The sequence below is a fragment of the Periplaneta americana genome, chromosome 16, assembly GCF_040183065.1.
Source record: "Periplaneta americana isolate PAMFEO1 chromosome 16, P.americana_PAMFEO1_priV1, whole genome shotgun sequence".
Lineage (NCBI taxonomy): Eukaryota > Metazoa > Arthropoda > Insecta > Blattodea > Blattidae > Periplaneta > Periplaneta americana.
The window spans coordinates 161,315,704-161,335,535 of record NC_091132.1 but is presented as its reverse complement, the minus strand read 5'-3'; the positions used below and the strand labels follow the sequence as shown (position 1 = coordinate 161,335,535).

The window sequence follows — 19,832 nt, the reverse complement described above, 5'->3', positions numbered from 1 at the left end:
TCATAAAAATTAAGTACTAATAGTAATTACAATAATCATAACAGCAATAATGATAGTAATAATAATATATTTATTTATTAATATATATGTGATGAACAACAGACATTGGCCAATAGAGTCCAAGACAGTGACAAAATTAATACAGTGAAATTAAAAACTATGGTACAAATTAAACAATAATGATAATGATAATAATAATAGTAATAATAATATGAAGAAAACAAATAATAATAATGTTAAAAACAGTACAGATGCTTGACCTCTTTGCATATCGAAAAGGGGGAACGCATTTAGCAAAATAAATTCAGAAATTCTGTAGGCATCTCAGACCGAGAAACTGCTATCCACTCAATCAGTAACGCAACCCGTCCTGCTTCTACAGAAATACACATCTATCAACAGAAATCATAAGTTGAAATAATCTCATTGCAACGGATCGCAAGTGATTTCGTCCTAGTAACTCCCTTGTCCATTTCATTCAAAAGCTCCAACTTGTGTTTGAGCATAAGAACAGTTTGCTTGCGTTTCGCAGAATCCATTGTGAAACTGCAGTGCTTAGTGGCAAATGTCGTGATACTGCATAGTAATATAATAATTAGTATTATTATAATCAGTGGTAGTGGTGGTACAAATAATAATAATAATAATAATAATAATAATAATAATAACAATAATAATAATAATAATAATAAATAATTTTCAAACTTGTACATCCAGACACTCAAAACCTCCCACAATAAATTTTTTTAATTTCCTTCTTTGAACACAGGAAATGTCTTAAATCTATAGGAGACAAGGATGACTAAAAGCAGTAGGACTCAATTTCTTCTATGTTATCAACACATTTCCATTATAAATTGGAGGGCAAACTTAAGAAATTAATGAAAACCATTTTTCCTGTGTACACACAATTGGTCAATGAGGCAATTCAATTAATTGGCCTGCATTAAATGTGATAATGTGAAGGCAGGTCTATGCTTTAGTACTTCATTGAATGGCAGCAACTTCAGCATCAATAGTTGTAATGGTATTGCAGTGGTAAATCATTTATTGGAGATAGTTATACGAAATATTATAATTATGCTATTTGACTTCGCAAAGTAAATTGAAATTATCATCTGAACAATAATCATATTGAAAATGGAAATAAATTTATTTTGTCGTGATATAAATAAAAAGTGAAACCAACGACAAAGTAAGGACTCATGTATTTCACTCACCTTTCAGTCAATACTTCATTCTCTTCTCCTGTCCCTTCCGGTTTGACCTCCTCATTCACTTCATCCAATTCACATGAATTTTCCTGCACATCAAGATTTTGCAAAATAGACACATTGGACAATAATAGATGAACTATTAATGCATGGTAGTTTATACACCCCATAGATTTAAATAAAAATCGTACCCAATGCAATATACAATATAAGCATTCTTGGCAAAACCATGATATGAATAAGTAAATACAAAAGAATTGCAAACAAGAAATTATTGCATTTAAAAAAAATATAACGTGTATTAAGTACATTTTGCACAAACACTGAGTTAATTGAAATTGTAAATGACAATGATGGTGGGTTGCAAGAAGGCATTTATTCCCTTCTCAGCCGCTAACGTACTGATAAGTTCGAAAAACGCGTTGCAAGAAACATCTTTAGTGTTGCTGATCCGTTAAAGTATTCACTAACTTAGAGATCTCATTTCCCTTCTATAATAATATTATTTCCTCTGTTAGACAGCCATCTTACGTACATTTTGTGTATTGGCGAATAATTTAATATATTTTATTCATTATAAAGTTACGTGTGTGAGGTTCAGGCATGCGATATTTTGTGTAATAGGCCTACATACAAAATATTATAATAATACTGTATATCGAAATGTTATGATACATTTAACGACGCTCGCAACTGCAGAGGTTATATCAGCATTGCCGGATGTGCCGGAATTTTGTCCCATAGGAGTTCTTTTACATGCCAGTAAATCTCCTAACATGAGCCTGTCGCATTTAAGCACACTTAAATGCCGACATCGACCTGACCCGGGATCGAACCAGCAACCTTGGGCACAGAATACCAGCACTATACCAACTCGCCAAACAGGTCGTCTTGCATATCGATGGCTAAATAATGATACCTCGTATCTGAACATTTGGTAGATAAATAAGAAAAAACTTCGAAATAGTTTTGTCAATTTGACAGATTTCTTATACAGTAGCATGCAAATTAATCCGAACACGACATATTTTTACATTTTCTGTCATTGTTGGCCTCACAGCTGCTCATACTGCTTTAATTGATATCTGTAGTACGTGTAATTCCGTTGTTGAAGGTCTGTCGTTATTATTTTTTTTATAATATGTGACATTTTGCCTGTCGTTTTGTACTTATAAGCATTTCAGTTGAAGACTTAATACTGCAATCCTGTGTACATTCTGTCGTCTTCACAAATGGATACAACTCCGCGAAAACGGTCTAAAATTATAACATTAGCAGAGCATTCTTCTATGACACAGAGGCAAATTGCTGCAGAATGTCACATCGGTTTGGCTACTGTTAATTCGATCATAAAACGATACAGGGAGACTGGATCCATCACACCCCACAAAAAAGGAAACTGGCTGGAAAAGGAAGATTTCACCTGCAGATGATCGTTTAATTGTCAGGAAAAGTAAATGAAATCCTAGGCTAACTGCTGTCGACATAACCCGCGAGTTAATGGCTACCACTGGGGCGAATATTCACGTCACAACAGTGCGGCGTAGGCTTTTGGAAGCTGGACGAAGGGCTCGTAAGCCTATTAAGAAGCAACTGCTAACCCTTGTTATGTGCAAAAAACGCTTAATGTGGGCAAAATTACATCAACACTGGACAGTGAATGACTGGAAGAATGTACTTTTTTCTGATGAGCCTCATTTCGAGGTACACGGCCACCGTGTTTCTTACGTATGGAAACGATCCGAAAAAGTAACAGCAGCTCATCTCCAACAAGCACCCAAGTACCCCCTAAAGTAATGTTTTAGGGTTGCTTTACACATGAAGGGCCTGGAGCATTAATACCTATCAAGGGAATGATGAATTCTGACAAATATATTCACTTATTGGAAACCAGAATCGTACCCCAGCTGCAAAAATCATTTCCGGATGGCAGAGGTGTGTTCCAACAAGAACTGGCACCATGCCATACGTCTCGAAAAACTACAGAATTCTTCAACAAGAAGAATATACAGGTACTCCCCTGGCCAGGCAACTCACCCGACATCAACCCCATTCACAACTTGTGGCCAATTTGCAAAAGATGAATGCAAAAAATGGATTGTTCTACAAAGGAGAAGATGATTTCTGCCCTCATTGGTGTATGGTTTCGCGATGAAGAAATGAAGAATATTTGTGGGAAATTAGAGCAATCCATGCCAAATCGTCTCAGAGCTGTTATTAGGAACAAGGGAGGCCACATAGATTACTGAGGTATGTCTTAGATCCTTTTTTATCCCATTTTGCATAAGTAATTACGTTGTTCGGATTAATTTGCACGCTACTGTATATGTTGCTGATTTGCAAGATCTTCTATTCGAGAAGAAAATATTAGTACACTTTCGAATTTTGTGAACATAATAACACAGTTAATCAAAATAACAACAAGAATAATGATAATAATAATAATAATAATAATAATAATAATAATAATAATAATAATAATAATAATGTAGTTAAACTAAATTACCATTTTTGTAGATAGAGGTATATCTTCTTAGCTATCGATATACCACAATTTGATTAATTATTTCTTTACTTAATTATTCATTTATTCATTAATTCTCGAAATGCGAAGTTATTATTTATTGCTTTGTTACAGACTCTATTTCATCGTCTGACGAAGAAATTATCTGCTCTATAGACTGTCTTTTATTTTCTATAAAATATGCACTCGTATGCCATTTCTACTAAAACAAAAGGCGTATTTATGTTTATCGCTGTAACTTCTTTTCCCGATTTATTTCTGGTTCGTATTAGTCCATATTTATTGCAAATTTTGACAACAATATAAGCAATGCCTCACATCAATCTAGAAGCTGATGTTCAATTTTTATTCATTCATGTCCTATTACGTCACCTGTCAAATCCAAAGCTGCTTGGTTAACGATCCAATAACTAGTGACCTGTTAAATTGCTGTTCTGCAATCCAATAACTTTAAAGGTCCACGAACTAAAGAAGGAAGACATTATTTACAGGTTTTCTTGCAACCCAGCATGAGTCTGGTACCTCATTCCGAGATGCTCACAGGTGAGAACCAGATAAATGTCGGCAATTGATCCAATGTATAGGGTAAAGGCGGTAATGCAAAAATGTTATGAACAATGTGAGGATCTATCTTGTGGATTAAGGCAAATTAAATTGAACTAAAACTCAGAGGGTTAAAAATTTTATGAGTAGCGATGTAAAGAAGAAAATTATTATGGTATACGGAACACTGAAGACTGCAGGGTCTACCACAAAAATGAAGTAGAAAAGATTTACAACTGACTACAGGATGAAGAAATTTAAAGGATGAAAGCAACCATCATCGTATCCCCTGGTCACCTGCCTCTAGTCAGTAAATAACAGAGAGAGAACTAGCGACCAACACACTTCATAAACTGCACTCACCTCAGCTTCATTCTTCACGGAGGGAAAGTCTACTGACACTGCAGCTTCCTCGTATGTCGTCTCTGATTTCACATCATATCTGTGGTCTATACATTCTGTTTTTATTTCAGTGAAGTGGAAATCTAATAAATTTCCTTCCTGCAAAATAAAGAAAAAAATAAATGACCAATACATGATACAAAGTTGTAGACCTACACGAAACATCCGTGGCTATTCATAAAATCCGTCCACACAATTATTAATACTGATGTTAACGAATGCACGTGTATTATTTACAAAAACTAACGCAACATACGAAAGTATTAATTCAAAAAGAATGATTTTCAATCATATGACTTATTTCAATGTAAATTATGCTATTATAAATTTATATTATATATTCAAAATTGTTAATGGTTTCGCCATTCAGTATGGCAACTTCAGACATTGATAATTAGAGATATTTTGGGAAAAAATACAGTGCATGAAAATTGTACTGAAAATTTTTACATTATATCAAAATATATATGATGTCAATATTAAAAACATATGAAAAAAGATGAACTACGTAAGTGTACCAATTAAAATCAAAATTTCAAATGTGGACATTTAATCGGAATTAAGTAAAGTAACTATATCATGTACGCTAAAATAAATGTACATTAATATTGTTAATCAAATGCGTATAACATTTGTATTAAGATAATTAAAAAAGAATACAAAAATTGTATTTGAATGTGTTACGTACATGAAAAAATTGTTATGGACTACTACTAATTGTGTAGAATTACTAAATATGCACACTTTTACAAAAACAGAATAAACACTAAATTAGAACCAATCATATCAAAGTCATTTAATTGAACTACGATGTGACTGCTATATGTGGACGAGAAGTTGTTCAAGTGTGTTGATTGTGTTATATATTACGAATGCATTTCAATGAGTCATACATTTTGTATTTAATTGTGTTACGTAATTCTAAAGATGTGCCTATCAGTTATGATATGTTGCATTATACTGAAGGCAAGATTTCAAATTAAACTTAATACATTTTTACATCACATTAACTTACATTGAACCATGTCACAAAAAAGAACGCGCTTGACGTAGGTTAAAATCCCTCCAAAAAGACTATCCTACTCAAAAAGCAGTAGCAGAGCCCAGCAGAAGATCTAGGAGGCCCCATTAGGACTCAAGCAATTCTGCTTGTGTGAAACAACTCAAAGTAACACAGAGTAGGTACGGCTGCAGATCAGACTGTGTCATTCAGGGATAGTGTTACAGCCATCAAGATGGCGGTAGTTTGTCATCGCCGACGAAACAGAAGCAGCTTGAACTTATTTGTTCATTTGTTATTGAACTTAACAGGCAAAGCCCAATTACAATGTTCAAGACTGACAAAGTAATTTATAAAACATAAACATGGAAAAGAAAACGTAGCCTACTCTTATTAAAAACCGAAACAAAATATAACAGAGAGAAAAAAAAAAACAAGGTCTGAAAGCAGCTTCAAATTAACTAAAAACATATTTTGGAAAATATTATAAATTATTCTGCATTTTGAAAAATTCATATTGAAAATATCAACATTCGAATGAAGATATAACTAATTGCATAACTGTAACATTTGGATATCTGTGGAATTTTTGTGCGATTCAGTATTTGCCTTTGGAATGCAAAATAAATTTCGAAATTTTGTATTATGCTTGCGTGTATATAATGTTATAGGAGAGGAACACAGTACAATTTATTGTTAATATTTTTATAATGAATGTTTAAAGATTGAGAATTTCGTCTAATTTGCAAACTAGTAAAATAGAAATGTTGAAGCATTCTAGCTAAACTCTTATAAGTAGGATAATTATTACAAAATCTATAATATTTAGTTTAGAAATTTTTTTGTATTTTTTTTCTAGTTAGAGAATATATTTGTTAGTAACTGGATTCCAGATAACGACAGCATATTCTAATTCATATCCAAAACAGGAATTATACAAAATTATTATAGTTTTGACTTTAAATTTACAAGAATTTCTCATAAAAAACCTTAACACTTAAAGAACAAATTTATAAAAATATTAATATGGCTACGAAATTTATAATAACTGCTAAATAATATACTTAAATGCCTATGTTTGTGCTGGTAAAACTTTGGCTCAATTGCAATTGAAAATTTAATTTATTTTTTTTATTTTGAAAATGTCATAACTATCCACTTATCAATATTAAATAGCAATTTAATATTAATACCCCAAAGAGGCCTATGTAAGTCTATAATATTTTTGAAGTACCTCAAAATCAGATATATAGTTTTAATTTCTTTATAGACTTTAATATCATCGGCAAATAATACAATTTTAGAATGTTGTACACAATTCACATCATTAACAAACGATAAATAACAATAATGGGCCAAGATAATAAAGCTTGAGTTCAAGGAAAACTTAATGTGGCAGTGAATGCTACAGCTGTAGATCAAACACTGTCATACTTCATAAACTACAAAATTGTGCAGGAAAGCATATGGATAAACCAAGAAATTGAAACAGCAAATACTGGCTCATCCACGAGGTTCACAGACTTGCAAAGTTTGGGAGGGTTCGGATCTGAAAGTTCTTGTTTCCACATAGACAATGGCTTACCTGAGAGCACTGATCTTCACTTACTGATTTACAACACAGTTTACAAAATAACTCTTTGTTTATACCTGAGCTCTTATCGGTTGTGTATTTCAAATGAAGCCGAATGAAACCAGCTTCAGCAAAAATAAACACTTCTAGAAATTATATTTGCAAGACCCCTCGTTCTTGTTCACGTTAATTGACCCTTTAATAACATTGATGTGGTGTTTAGCAGTTATCTGAACTTGATGCAATACGTACTGTTACGTAACACCATACATATTCGACAGACAAGAAAAAATAGATCACCTATACACAATAGATTATATTAACTTATTCCACAATTGAGACATCTGGCCAGTGTCTACAGATGACCACAAGGATCCAGAATACAAAACATAGGTTAATGTTATACTAAATGATATAACTGATTCAGTCATAAAATGCTTCCGAGTTGTTCTAAAAGATGTAATTACAAAAACCACCAGATTTATATATTTATAATAGAGATCCTAAAGATACAAATTCACATAACTTGTTTGTGAAAATATGCATTTTAATGTGAAATATTATTACATATTTACGATTGCCATATCACATTCACAAGTTTCAACTTCGTATATTGTGTTTCATCACGTTCAAGAAAAATATTTAGTTACATTGGTATATACCCCCCAGTTATAAATTAAGTATTTAGAAAAAAAAAAGTAATTGCTTTCAATATACCTCAGATAAAAGTTTCCTCTCTTCTGTATCTGCATTATCACTTGTTTGTACAGCAAGTGGGTCGGAGTCAGGTTCCATCTTCATTACGTCATCCATTACGACTGAAAAAGGAAATTAGATAACTTAACCTGCAGAATGTAAGCGATTCGGATAGATTTACTGGCTGGGTAAGTAATAATTCTACATCTGCGTAGAGTGAGTACTCCTATGTATGCGAGCGCGAACATATACAGGACTAATTAACACAAATACAAACGAAGGTGTAGATGAGCATATGAGTCTAGGGAAAAGTTACAGTTACTGTTTTACGATTGACGACATAGTTTATCACAAAGTTTGACATGCGATCTGCTGGTTCGAACGGAATCACTGTGTGGTTCTATGTCAAATCTGAGGTACAATTTAACATCGTCGTGAGGACAACTCGATGTATAGCACAATGGATTGTAAGCTATGAAGGAAAGTTTTCGGACGTAGTTCCCTCCTAACTTTTCTGGAATACAATGCAATAGTATATTACCCACTGCTCGTTGAAAAAATCACATTTACATACCTGTTTTCAGCTGTCAATTTTAAATACTGGTGAAGGACAAAATTAGTATAGAATAATAAGACCTGTTGTGGTAAATTTATATTAGTATATTTCTTACAAAGTGTAATTAAGATAGATTGGTAGCAATTCACATAGAAGACCGTGACACATTGGTGCCTGGATTACTTATGACCAGTAACATCAACATTGTAAACTGGATACATAAGACTTGTATAAAAATTTATCCTACCTAAGATTTTCCTAAACTTCTAGAACAAATATCGGGATGGTGAGCCCTATAAGAAATGGGCCACGAACCTACATTCCTTTACCCATAAAGATTCCGTTGATTTTGCAAACAATTTTCGAAATAGATGCACTGGCGTAGCTTCGAACAATACCCTGCTACTTGAGCCAGTTACTCGCCTGTATTCGCACAGAAGACCTTTACAGTTCTGACTTACAAATGCAGGTGTTTCTTCTGGCGGTCTTGGCTCAGTCTTCGAACATCACACTTGTCATATGAGCGAGTTTACTGGACTCCATAGGCACTGTGAAGGGACAAAGTACCTTTCCAATGTGCAGACTTACATCTTCCGGCGTTTCTTCATGTGATCCTTAAGTCAGCTTCTCTAACGACTCCCCCCCCCCCCCGCTGTTATGTGGCAGCACGACTATTTTCGGCTGTTTCCTCTTCAACTTTTTTTCAGAGGAGCAGTGAAACCACACTGAGACAAGTGGCGATCAGGCTTGGCGTTTACATATTCAGTTTTTCTCAGCCCCAAACTCCATTGCATTTTTAAGTTTTTCCTCCCTTTCCCACTGAACTCAATTCGTCCACGGTTATATAAAAATCCCGCAAAAAAAAAAAAAAAATGACGTGTTACTACCATAGCATTGCCACTCTTGATTTGCATCTCTCTCTCTTCCAAATAATGTGGCGAATGGATGTTTAGGCGGAAGAAGAACTTCTTTTAATAAAATGTCTCTTGAATTTTACTATTGCTATGGCGAAATAGTGTGCAGCATTCGGTTGTAAAGCAGGAGTGGACGCAACTTCTGAGGAAGGAGATTTTTCTGACTGTAAGCTAGGTTTGCCATTAGCAGTAGAAGCTGAGAATAGTGCATTGGGGACGAAATTGACAGTTTCTGTCTGTTCTTATAGGATACTTAAGAGTATTATTTTCTAAAATCCTTTGATGTATTTCGGAAGAAGAGAGTCCAGGGGGGGAAAAAAGTAACGAATATAATAATTTTGAGGTCGATTTACTGTAATAAAAAAACAGTTTTTACTTACACTTAGAAGAGCAGCTGGCTACGGACTGGAAGGTCCGAGGTTGGATCCCAGGTGGTGACAGGATTTTTTTCTCGTTGCCAAACTTTCAGAACGGCCCCGAGATTCACTCAGCCTCCTATAAAATTGAGTACCGGGTCTTTCCCGGGGGTAAAAGGCGGTCAGAGCGTCGTGCCGACCACACCACCTCATTCTAGTGCCGAGGTCATGGAAAGCATGGGGCTCTACCTCCATGCCCCCCAAGTGCCTTCATGGTATGTTACGGGGATACCTTTTTTACTTACACTTAGAAGTGTCTGAATATGCATATCTTGAGCCACAGATCCTCCACATTACTGTCTTGTAGCGGTGGGTAAATGTCTAGTATAGATTTGATTAAAGTTGCTATATGCAGAGCATTGAGAATATCGTAAATAAAGCAATTTCATAATTGAGACGTTCAGAGCACCACATAAGTCAAATCTGGGTAATGTGGGTTACAGTAAACATCCTGTAAAATAGAGGACAAAGTAGCAATTAATATGTCCTTCGTGCTCATGAAACCGTCTAAATATTGAAATTAGTGTATACCCTTAGATAAATTATATTATTATTATTATTATTAAGTTAAAGCTGGTAATTAAGATATAATGGCATCACTGAAATGTTAAAAGTTATGAACACAGAAAATCTAAATTTCATTTTTTTTGTTTAATATTGCTAGGAAAAATTGAAAAAAAAAATCACTTCATTTCTATATTTATTGGTGTAGAACTTCTAGAAACTGGCAGGTATAAGATTTAAATGTCTGTTTATTTTTTGAACAGAAAGTAGCTTCATTAGTCCAATAAAATTACTTCCTGTTGATGTGCACCGCCAAGGAAAAGAATTCTTAAAGTATCTAAGGAATCCGGGAAAGAATCGCACAGATGAATTGATTACTTGATTAATGCATTCTATTTACATCAGGATTTCATAAACATGGAAATATGGTACCAGGACAAATGAAATGAAGCAATATTGGCGAATAATTGCTGATGCATAACAAGGGATGCCACGAAGGGCATCAAAATGGTGCGTTTCTTGCGACATTTTGAACGTCTGAATGGGTAAAAATTTTTTTGATCGTCGGGAAAAAGCATATAAGTAAAACTAGTCGATTTTTCTGTTGTGCCTCATCACAAAAGTCAAGTATTCTTTCCCAATATTTGAAATGAAAAAATTTCTTGAATGTTACATTGAAAATGGTCTTACTTTAACCACCATTCATGAGCTTCGTTATTATACTTATATTTAGTTATGAGTAAGTTGAATTAAGTCACATTTGAACAATTCAATTTTTTTTTTACTTACGTGCCTTTTCCACCGACCAAAGACTTATTAATAATATTTTATAGCAATTAATATATTATAATATTATTATATTAAATATATAAAATAATTTTTATTACTAGAAACTATTTTTATTAATAATATAAGAGTTCATAATTAATTTTATATAATATCCAATGATATATTATGGCATTAAAATATGTTCAAAAAATTTTATTCTGTATATCATTTTACTTTTATTGATAATCTTGTTTAAATTTTTAATTTTTCGTCCTTATTTCCAAAATTAACACAAAAACCTGGCGTGACAAAGAAAATGTGAATACAGGCCCGGAACTAACGATTTTCAGTATCTAAACGCTATCATTTAACTTAAATTATCGTATTGGATTTATTCTTTAATCATGTTATTTGTCAATTTTCACATCTTTCCACTCTTATTTTCAAAATTACAGAAAAATCTAACGTGATAATCAAAATATGAATACAGATCCGGATTCAGGGTGCTTTAGTTAACTACAACAAGTAATTGTAGCAGAAATGATTTTTAAATGGTTATCAGTGTAATAATAATAATAATAATATATCTCCAATGAATTACATCTCTCCAGTATGTATGCGTGCATTCCATTGTAAGCTACCTGATTCCACAGAATTCTTTCCACAATAGCGTTGAGGTCTAACTTATAGTCGTCTGATTTTGTTACCGTCAGATGATTGTCACTGGTTCCAACTCTCAATAGTTCCAAAGTTGAAGATGCTAGAAAGCGCCATCTCTGATAGATACGTGATTCATAGCGAATGTGACGTAGGTACGACTATGTGAGGGCTTTGGAGTGGAAACGAGTGCAGATCAGAAGATTAACATGCAGGACAACACAACTGGGATCTAAAGTTTTCGTGCCTATGAAAAGGTTATTGTCCGTAAGTCTTTGATACTAAAGCTGCAATGCAATCACTGTAGTTTTTCAAGAAAACATGACATTATCATAAGTAAACATTATTGAACGCGCAAAAATTCTCTGATAAAATCGCTATTACCAGTCACAGTGAATTTCCTGAACCCGAACTGTTCATACCTGTGAGTAGAAGATAAAGCCATGCCCTTCATACGGAATGGATTCTGGAGTGCTTGTACCCGAGCAACCGTCTCGAAAGTAATGAATTACTCGCACGTGTTGACAGATATGGCTCTTGAAATGTTTCTCGTATGTGTAAGCGTACTTACATTTTGAAATGATTATAGTACGCAAGTTTTTCCCATTTATTCCACTAGTACGGTTTTTTCCTTGTGGGAATAGATTCCTCAGTTCCTAGACTCCTCGATTGTGTATACATTTTCCCACAAGCATCACATTCCACACTTCCCCTATTCAACAAAGTTAAGCCAAAACTCCACAATTCAATCACTTCTCGCCAGGAGGCGTAAACACCATTTTAGATATCTTTTAGCAGAAAAAGACCTTCCACCGAAGATGTCATATGGCTTCTGACTTACGAACAGTATATTAGACTATATAATGTATTATTTAACCTGGTAGGGATAATACCATCGAGGCTAATCTTCACCCCTAGCTGACAATTAAAACTACACTATTAAGAATAAAATTAAAATATTAATTACAATCAATGTTAAATTTACAATTATAATAAAAGTCAAAGTAATAATAGGTTAACTGATTAATAAAAACTAGACAATTTATTACAGACGTTAAGAACAAAGAAAAATTATCTTGCTGAAGTACAAATTAAGTAAAGGATATTTAAATATTTATCATGAAATATAATTATGTACTCGCATGAATGTATATTAAGATGTGCGAGCTATAAAAACCGCATTTAACACAAATGCAGCTGAAGTGTTTCTCTTATGTATGCAGAGGGGAATACACATTAAGGTTTCCCGAGAAGGAAGAATCCATTCCAAACACATCACAAGTGAACGGTTTTTCACGAAAAGACATCTGGATATTAACAGGACTTCGAAAACACTTCCCACACACATCACAACTAAATGGCTTCTCAACTGTGGATACGCGAATACACATTGAGACATTTGAAGCGCAAAAAAACACTTTCCACAAACTTTACAACGAAATGGCTTCCCGCTTGCGTGAACACGTGAATGCAGATAGAGTTCATTCCCGGGTGCAAATCCATCCTACACCCATCAAAGCAAATGGGCTTCTCGCCTGTGTACATAGATATTCCGTGCGTGAAGAACAGTTTGCACTGAAGTCTGTATTGAATAGCTTCATATTGTGCACGAAAGAGTGCCTCATTTAGATTTGAAGAGCCACTATAACTGTTCCCACTCACGTCACAAACGCATGGCATCTGACGCGTGTGTACGCGTGGAAGCTTGTTGAAATGTACGGAAACCGAAATAGTCTTTCCAAAGACGTCACAACGGAATTATTTCTCGCCTTAGTTTACGCGTGAATTCTCGAGATATTTCGACAAAGAAAAACACTTTCCACAAACGTCACAACTGAATGCCTTCTCCCCAGTGTGCAGCTTTAAATGTCTTTTAAGGTTTGAAGATTTCGCAAAACACTTACCACACACGACACAACTGAAAGGTTTCGCGCCGGTATGCATTCGTGAATGACTGTCGAGATGTGCGGACCGGGAATAACTCTTTCCACACACATCACAACTGAATGGCCTCTCGTTCGTGTGCACGCGTGAATGCTGGTTGAGATTGTCGGAGCTTGAAAAGCAGTTTTCTCAAATATCACAACTGAATGGTTTCCCGCCTGTGTGCACGCGTGAATGCCTCTCGAGGTTTTCCAAGCGCAAATAACTCTTTCCACACACGTCACAACAGAATGGCCTCTCATTGGTATGCATGAGTGAATGCCTCTTGAGATTGTTGGATCTTGAAAAGAACTTCCCACAAACGTTACAACTGAATGGTTTCGCACATGTGTGCTCGCGTGAATGCCTGCAGAGATTTGACAATTGCGAAAACCTCTTTCCACACACGTCACAACTGAATGGCTTCTCGCCAGTGTGCACCATTGAATGAGTTTTTAAATGTTCAGACCTTGCGAAACACTTCCCACACACGTCGCAACAGAATGGTTTCGCGCCTGAGTGCACGCGTGAATGCCTCTCCAGATGTGCCAATAGGGAAAAACTCTTTCCACACACGTCACAACTGAATGGCCTCTCGTTTGTGTGCACGAGTGAATGCCTCTTGTGATCGTAAGACTTTGAAAAGCACTTTCCACAAACGTCACAACTTAATGGTTTCTCGCTAGCGTGAACGCGTGAATGCTTTTCGAAATTCCCCGATCGCGAAAAACACTTTCCGCTCATATCGCCATTCATTTCCTTGTGACATTTGAGTACGTGGTAATGGCTTTTGAGTCTTGCAAACTCGAGAAAAGATATTCCGCAAATGTCACAATCGTATTTCTTGCCGTCGTACCCTTCAGGAATATTTTCGCAGAATTTTGTAACTCCACTATTATGGCTAACTGAAACACTAAAAATTGTGTCATTAGTGGAAAGAATATCTAAACTTTCATCTTCAGTTACTTTATGTACAGATTATCTATAAAAAATTAAGTAGCAATAGTAATTATAATTATCATAACAGTAATAATGATAGTGATAACAATAATTTTTCATGTAATTATTAATATTTATGTGCTGGACAACAGACACTGGACAATAGAAGTCCAAGACAGTGATACACTTAATACAATTAAATAAACAACTATGGAATAAATTAAATAATAATAATAATAATAATAATAATAATAGTAATAATAATAAATGCAGTACTAATGGTGGTACTGGTGTAGTAATATCTGCAGTATTATCAGAAAATAATAATAATAATAATAATAATAATAATGATAATAATAATGATATAATATTACAGATGCTTGACGTTTTACATATCGAAAGGGGGAACACATTTAAGAAAATTAATTCAGAAATTCATTAGGCATCAAAGACCTAGAAACTGCTATCCACTCGATCACTAATGCTACTCGTCATGCTTCCATAGAAATATATATCTATCACCAGAATCTCCATCAGGACAAATCACAAGGTAAAATAACTCCATTGCAACAGATCCATAACCACTGCCAAACTCTTTGGAACTAGTATGAATGTAAACTGGGTAAGGAAGTTTTGGTCCAGTCATTAAGCCAGGAGAAAAAACGTAAGAGTTATAACATGGCGAAGCACATGAGGACAAAAAGACAGACTTACTGAAAATACGGCACGAAACTCAACTTACTGATTTTTGCTTAAGGGTTTTGTGTCCTGGTATTATTTTTATTTTATACATTACACGATATTAATAGTACATCCTCTGAACATTTTACTACATTTTTTGCTGTTTCAAAAGTCAATTACAGCATTTATATTCTCTTTAATGCTATAATCTAAAATGCAGCAAAAGAAGGATTCCATTAAATCACTAACAGAAATAGCAAAATATCAAAGTACTTTTATGAAAATAAAGCAAAACAAGAAGAAAAATTCTCTAGAAATGAATATTACAAAATATGAAAAAAAAAAAAATTAATTAATTTTCGCATTAAATCCTATATAATATAATAGAACTAATGTTAACAGAACTAATACATTTACACAAGTAAAGTGTCAATATTTTATTAATAATGCAGAAACGTTCTTCTTACAAAACACAAAACCTAGAAGCAAGCTCTTATTTATATAATGTGTGGATTGTCCGACAACCTAGAAAGTGAGCCGTGCCCACAACCACGGCCATTCACCTAGTACGTCAGTTCATCCGTCAGAGCGCTCTCAGACGTCACAGTATAGATAGCGCCATCAATCCCTTCATTTGTTCTTTCCAAATAACCTAATTGGGCGGTGCATTACGTCTCATGAGGATAGAGGGGGGAGAGAGTTTACCTGTTTTAATGGAGATACACGGAACGCCACTCGGGTTCCGGTACGCGGCAGATACACTTAACAAGACTTAGACTCTCGTACGCGGGAGATATACGGAAACAGTTGGCTCAGATTCAAGCTCTCGTCCGCGGCAGAAACATTAACAAGACTTAGGATTTTGGTACGCGGCAGATATAGACAACGTGACTCGGGCCTTGTACGTGTTGGAGATAGATCAGTGGAGTAGTTAAATTGCGTCGTGTGTGTTTGGGATTTTAGTGGATCGTAGTTTGAAACATTGCTTGTTAGTGGTACGTCTTGGGGGCAAGTTTTAGTATTTGCATCGAGTAACATATTTGTGAGATATATATGTGTTTCAGGTAAATTCATTTGGGGATTATGTAATGAGATTGATTTGAAACTTGTGTTCATGTTCCGAGACGGTTAGAGGGACAGAGCAGTGGTTACGGTCTCACATATTGTTTTTAGTGTAATCCCTGCTCCATTTGATTATTGATTTCTTTCGCCGCTATTTTGTTATCATATGCGTCGAATTTATTGCTATTTAAACGATCGTTCAGATTGGAATTATCGTCCGTCTACTTATTACGTATATCTGTCTCCATCCCTCTCTCTCTCTCCGTTGGGTGATCATTTTGTAAAGTGCAGAGATTTGTATTACTGCAATTTGCACAGTTTATGTGAGCAATATGTGCAATGGGTAATGTATAGTGATCAGTCATGTAATGCCTTATGCTGGGTAGAGTTTCTCTCTTATTGAGTGTATATGTATTTATAGTTTGGTTAGTCAGACTGAGTGGTATCTATGGTCGTATGGATCATGTATTAAGTTAAAGTGCTGGCTGGGTGTTGTGTTCAGATTCGTACTCTGATAGTTAATATATATATATATATATATATATATATATATATATATATATATATTTTTTAGAGAGTGGTTCATGAACATATGCTTAATAGGTTAGTCTCTGATTGTCGAGAGACGGCCATGTTAGATTGTTTCATCACTTATAAGTGTGTTGGCCTCAGCCTTGTGATACTTACATGATTTACATATCCTGGGGATATCATTTCAGATTAGTTTGTCCTATTTTCACTCACCCATTTCATATTTATTGTTATTTCATTTTCCATTTATGTGCATTGTTACTTATTATTGTTAATTATATTTGTTTTACAAATTCACGCCATTTATTTCTAAAAGTCTTCCACTGCGCACATCCAGTCCTTCCAATGTGCCGTCCACCTGGCGAAAGCAGCCAATATAAGAGAGATAAAGAGGAGGAGTGGATGATCGTACCACCGCCTCGGCCTCCAAAAGAATGAGCACTGAATTATAGGTGCACAGAGGTGTGAGTGTTGCAAGTACACAAATTGTCAACAATTCACTATTTAAGGTTATGATGGAGTGGGGAAGTCACACCTTCACAATGTTGCCAGTTTAGTGCAACGCACGCCTTACTGGGATATGGGGGAATGCATTCAGAGTGCACGACGTCAAAAACATGGCACTATAAGACGAACAAGCATCTGTTCGAAATAAAGCACAACTTTGATTATTTCAGGTGCACAAACTGTCAACAAGGCACTAATTAAGGATATCAAGGAGTGAGGAGGTAAGAGTAGTGCAGATTTAAAACAAAGTGCGGTCATTTCCCTGCTATGCCCTTTCTCGTTGTCTAATCATTAAAAAGAAATCACATTGTTCTAAAAAAGAAACAGTAAAGACACATAATAACGTAGTGGAACAAGGAATGCAGCATAAACGTCGGACAACTGTAGTCCTGAACACAGCAGAGTGATCAGAGAGAACATGAGTTGCAACTTTCTGCCTCAGCACTCATCATCATTGCCTCGTGAAATATCTTCACCACTTTGGAATAATGCCAGCACCAACCTGCATCTTATCCAATTCCAAAGAAGACATGGACAGACTACATCCACATCTACAGTAATGTGAATGCAAGGTAATCTATGGCGAATCCTCGGCCTCATCTCGCCAAATACCATCTCGCTATCACCAATCTCATCGACGCTAAATAACCTAATAGTTGATACAGCGTCGTTAAATAACCAACTAAAAAAAAAAATCCACATCTACATACATGCCATGACCAACAAAGAGGGTGACATTTTAGAAAGCGATGAGTAAAATGGTGGGTGCAATGGGACAATGATTCCTAAGCAATCTTTTCGCCATCAGATTAATGGTAATAATAAAAGGACAGTAATTATAATAACAATAAAATAATTGTACCAGTAGTAATAATAATAAAAAAACGTATTTATCTTCACTTTTGTACTGCCGGGTAGCTCAGTTGGTACAGCAGCTGGCTACGGACTGGAAGGTCCGGGGTTCGATCCCAGGTGGTGACAGGATTTTTTCTCGTTGCCAAACTTTCAGAACAGCCTCGAGGTTCACTCAGCCTCCTATAAAATTGAGTACCGGGTCTTTCCCGGGGGTAAAAGGCAGTCAGAGCGTGGTGCCGACCACACCACCTCATTCTAGTGCCGAGGTCACGGAAAGCATGGGGCTCTACCTCCATGCCCCCCCAAGTGCCTTCATGGCATGTTACGGGGATACCTTTACCTGTACCTTTGTACTTATTAAAACATTAAGTCATAGAACAGTCCATATGTTGGTGAAATGATTCACAAAGTATCAAAATTAAAACAAAATATATAGGCCTATAAGAATGCGTTTGCAGGTATTAGGAAGAAAGTTTGTCAGAGAAGCAAAACTTTACGGATTGTGGCGAAACATCTGCCATCTTCTAAGACATTTCCCTTACACGGAATAACTCACCACATGAGTTACTAAAGACCTACCCGCTAGGGAAGACCTTTCTCTTAACGGGACGTAACAGGATATTCATATTTTTATTACATTAATGTGCTAATCGAGAGACACTGACCAATAATAGCCCAACGCAATACACACAAGAGTATTACGGAATTAAAAATTGGACAGAATTAAAATTTACAATAATAATAATAATAATAATAATAATAATAATAATAATAATAATAATAATAACAACAACAATAATAATAATAACAATAATAATACTACATCCCAAAATTAAAATCTTTGTTAGAACTCAGGATCTGTGATGGACATGCTGCAGAGAAGTAGGACTCACTTCCTTCAGAGCTATACATAAAACCCATTACAACTGCCGGATCAAACCTAAGAAAAGAACAGGAACTATATTTCCTGACTATATTCCATGAGTCAATGAAAATGGTTAGTGAACTGTTTTCCATTAAATGAGAAAAGTTGAAGGCAGGTCTATGCCTTGGTATTTTCTCTGACAGCAGGAACATCAGCTCCACTAGATGGCAGTTGTAGGAGTGGTAAAGTAGCGGGAGGGCAGGTGTTCGTGATAGTGATAGCATATTGTACCATTCATGCCATTTATATTCGCAAGGTAAACTGAAGTTTTCATATAAAGATTATCGCATTGAAATTATAAATATGTTTATGTTGTCATTATTTAAATAAAGCAGTAAAACCAACAACAAACTAGGGACTCGCATATTACACTCACCTCTCAGTTAAGACTTCATTCTCTTTTGCTGTTACTTCCAGTTTGACCTCCTTCACTTGATCCAACTCACAAAACTCCTCCTGTAGGAGAAGATTATGTAAAACAGACACAGAGCACAATAATATATGAAAATCAGGCAGTCAAAATGTACAACTCAGCCAATCTTTAAATCAAAGACAGTAATGCAAACATTTTGTGAAGAATATGAGCATCCATTTTGACGCTAATGGATTACCAGCAAGTACGGTACATGATTCAAATAAACT

The 19,832-nt window shown here is 35.1% G+C and overlaps 1 protein-coding gene across 6 annotated transcripts in view; it reads right to left on the bottom strand.

The window, feature by feature from the left end:
- Positions 1–19,832, bottom strand: part of LOC138691649 (zinc finger protein 235-like) — a 34,269-nt gene that overhangs the window by 7,624 nt on the left and 6,813 nt on the right. The window contains exons 4-8 of one of the 6 annotated variants that reach the window (XM_069813837.1): positions 19,567–19,646; positions 9,803–10,289; positions 7,974–8,074; positions 4,645–4,782; positions 1,221–1,303 (exon numbers count right to left, since the gene is read on the bottom strand). In XM_069813837.1, the coding sequence (XP_069669938.1) occupies positions 1,221–1,303; positions 4,645–4,782; positions 7,974–8,069 (317 nt within the window). In that variant the 5' untranslated portion in view covers positions 8,070–8,074; positions 9,803–10,289; positions 19,567–19,646. Of the gene's footprint in view, positions 1–1,220; positions 1,304–4,644; positions 4,783–7,973; positions 8,075–8,526; positions 9,309–9,802; positions 10,290–12,791; positions 14,604–16,975; positions 17,546–19,566; positions 19,647–19,832 lie in introns of those variants that run through there. The other 5 variants (XM_069813838.1, XM_069813839.1, XM_069813841.1 and 2 more) reach the window with 5 other exon arrangements.